The 3352-nt window shown below is 39.7% G+C and overlaps 1 protein-coding gene across 1 annotated transcript in view; it reads right to left on the bottom strand.

The window, feature by feature from the left end:
* Positions 1-462, bottom strand: part of LOC120860835 (olfactory receptor 4F3/4F16/4F29-like) — a gene marked incomplete at its 3' end in the record, with an annotated part of 17034 nt that extends 16572 nt beyond the window's left edge. Inside the window, exon 1 of the mRNA XM_040236542.1 lies at positions 84-462. Within this exon, the coding sequence (XP_040092476.1) occupies positions 84-462 (379 nt within the window). The remainder of the gene's footprint in view (positions 1-83) is intronic.
* Positions 463-3352: the final 2890 nt, after the last annotated feature.

Raw genomic sequence — 3352 nt, 5'->3', positions numbered from 1 at the left:
GCTGACACCAAGGGCCCAGGCAGCAGCCAGAAACAAAATGCACATCCCTGGGCTCATGATGCTCAGATAGTGGAGAGGCTTACATATGGCAACATATCTGTCAAAGGCCATGGCTATGAGCAGCACCATCTCCACCCCACCGATGACGTGGATGAAGAAGATCTGAGCAATGCAGCCTCCAAAGGAAATGACCTTACGCTTTCTGAAAAGGTCATAGATCATCTTGGGAGAAGTGACAGAGCAGGCTCCCAAGTCAATGAAGGAGAGGCTGGCCAATAGGAAGTACATGGGGGAATGTAAGTGAGGATCAGTGGTCACAGAAAACACAATGAGGATGTTTCCAGTCATGCTTGCCACATAGAGCACAGAGGAGAACACCAGGAGGAGCAGCTGGAACTCCCATGAATGAGTGAGTCCCAGAAACACAAACTCAGACACCACCGAGTGATTCCCTCCATCCATCGATCCAGCCAACAGGGCTGCCACTGAAATACTGATAAATATGAAAATGAAGAGGAAAGTGTGATTACGGAGATGATAATTTCTGATTTCAGTATTCTCATAATGAATTAAAAGTATATAATTATCCAATTCCTCAAATATACAAACAAAAAGACAACAACATGGTACCATCACAATGTTTGAGCTGCATGTACTTCAACCCTATCATCACAAATACTCTCACTGCAACATTCTGTTCTTAAATTAACAGAGCCGGCAAATACAAAAGATTCCAACGTGTCCATGACATTCATCAGCTGTTTTTATCACTTCTGGGGACTTCCCTGGTGGTGCTCTGGTTAGAAATACACCATGCCATGCAGGGAACAGTGGTTTGACCCCTGCTTGCTGAACTAAGATCCCACAAACCTTGGAGCAACTGAGCCAATGCTCTGCAGTCACAGCTATAGAGTCCATGCACCTCAACAAAAGATCCCACATAATGCATCAAAGATCCCACGTGCTGGAACTAAGATCTGACATAGCCAATAAGTAAAGATTCTTTTTTTTTTTTAATATTTTTTAATTTCATTTCTGATATTGACTATTTCTCATGTCTAAAATATTCCATCATGTTTTTATATATATTCTCATAATCCACTTTTCTCACAATTCACTGACAAAAAGTAGTGATGAGAGGAAAACATGATTGACTGGTCGATTGTCACCTGGATTGAAAGTTACATGATACTCGAATTGATAGTCTCCTGTCTTTTATCCTTATCTCAGGATAAGCTGTAGATGGAGACAAAATAAAGAGAATGTGGTATATAAAACTGGAGATCCCACAAGTATAGTAAAACAGGGGAAGTATGTGGACTTCAATAAGAAATAAAACAACCACTGTTTCCATCACATTTTATCATGGCCAAGGCTATTCTGGGTGCCTCTAGTCTCCACATAATTTTTCATGACTACAAAATCCCTAAACTGGACTCAAAACTCAGCAAGACTTTCATAATGGAGCCTACAGCAGCTAGGTGTGAAAGGCTTTCTCTAGACCTAATCAATGTATATTTGGGGAATTTCTGCAATTTCTGCTAAGGTATATATCTAAAGCAGCCACAGATGATGTAAAATATATCTGAAAGCATTTTTCTGTTCATACATGTGAAGGTATTGAAGTCAGCACTTAGAATAGTTGAGATATTAAGTAGTGATTCATCGGTGTCTCAGCTTTCCCTTAATGTCATCTCTTATGTTCACTGATACCCCCTTACACCTTAAAGTATTCAGTATCACTTGCATGATAACCTATTCTGATAGCTGATATTATCCTGCTTAATTTTACTTTTAAATCTAGTCATGTATTTTATCTTCAAGGCAATTTGTATATTATTGATTTATAATTATAAAATATGAGGAATATCAAACACTAATAAGTCCCATTATAGGAGGGCAGATGAGATTCCTTCTTGATCTTAAATCATAATATGCAAAGTTACTTCTTTAATACATAGAGTATTTATATGTGAGGTGGAGGGTAAGCAGACAATGGTGTTGTGTTTCTCTGTGTGCAGACACCCATCTCAGTCACTCCTTCTAGAATAGAGCAGTCCCTGAAAACATCTGCTAGAGGTTAATTTATTTAGGACTTAATGAAATGCAGTAGAACAGGTATACTGATATCTTTCATTTTTCGAGGTACAACTCCAGACCTTCTCACTCAAAGGGCCATCTGACTGGTGCCCTCATTCATCATAGACTGCACAACTGACTGAGTCTGTCACTATATTCTGACTCCAATTCTGGGTCAGCATCATTGGCATGAATGTCTTTCTATTCTCATCTACATATATTGACTACACTATCATCTCCGAATCCAATGGTCCACAGTCTCAAGGTGCACACTTTCGGTTACCAGAAACCTGAGGCTTGGAGTAGGGTGCAGGGAACAACCAATTTCTGCTGCTCATCAAGTTGGAGAGAGTCACCAGGGGATAAGATGGATGGGATAGATATACAGAGGAAGGTAGTGGAGGCACAGGATGGGGGGAAGACAAGAAACTCAGTAAGTATTGAAAAAGGTCCAAGGTTTTGGTGACGAAAAGCACATGTTCTCAGTGTGATGAGATGAAAAGCTGGCGTGGAATTATATGTGGGCCATTTTGTCCAAGATGGTTATCATTCACATGAAAAACACAAGGCCACATCCAGGTTCACATAACTGGGGGAACTGGAAACCAAAAGCTGGGTCTCTTGACTCTTATTCTAGAAAGACAGACTAGAGAAAATGATCAAGTTAACAAAAAAAAAAAAAAAACATAATTTTTCTTGGTGAAAATCAAAACAAACCAGAGGTACTCATACACTACCCATTATTAACATTAAATTATGTATCTGCTGCTGCTGCTAAGTCGCATCAGTTGTGTCCGACTCTGTGTGACCCCATGTATCTACCTAATAATGAGTAAATATTACCTAAAAACAATTAAAGATTATTTGACTAATACAATGGTAAATTATATTTGGGAAAGTGGTTATTCATTCCTGTTATGTTTGTGGTCTGGGTTCTTCATATTTTTCTGGTTATGCAACTGGTCATTACAACTGTAAAACAATTAAGATGGTGTTTCCAAGGAGGCTATTCTTTTGGTCTTCCTAAATTTTATTATCTTCAAAGGATAACTAAAGTGAAGTCTCTCAGTCATGTCCAACTCTTTGTGACCCCATGGACTGTAGCCTACCAGGCTCCTCCGTCCATGGGATTTTCCAGGCAAGAGTACCAGAGTGGGTTGTGATTTCCTTCTTCAGGGGATCTTCCCGACCTAGGGATTGAACCTGGGTCTCCTGCATTGTAGGCAGATGCTTTCCTCTCTGAACCACCAGGGAAGTCCATTAAAATCCCAAT

Source organism: Oryx dammah, unplaced genomic scaffold, assembly GCF_014754425.2.
Source record: "Oryx dammah isolate SB20612 unplaced genomic scaffold, SCBI_Odam_1.1 HiC_scaffold_11205, whole genome shotgun sequence".
NCBI classification, from domain to species: domain Eukaryota; kingdom Metazoa; phylum Chordata; class Mammalia; order Artiodactyla; family Bovidae; genus Oryx; species Oryx dammah.
Note: the sequence above shows the minus strand (reverse complement) of the source record. Positions and strands in the feature narration are given on the sequence as shown.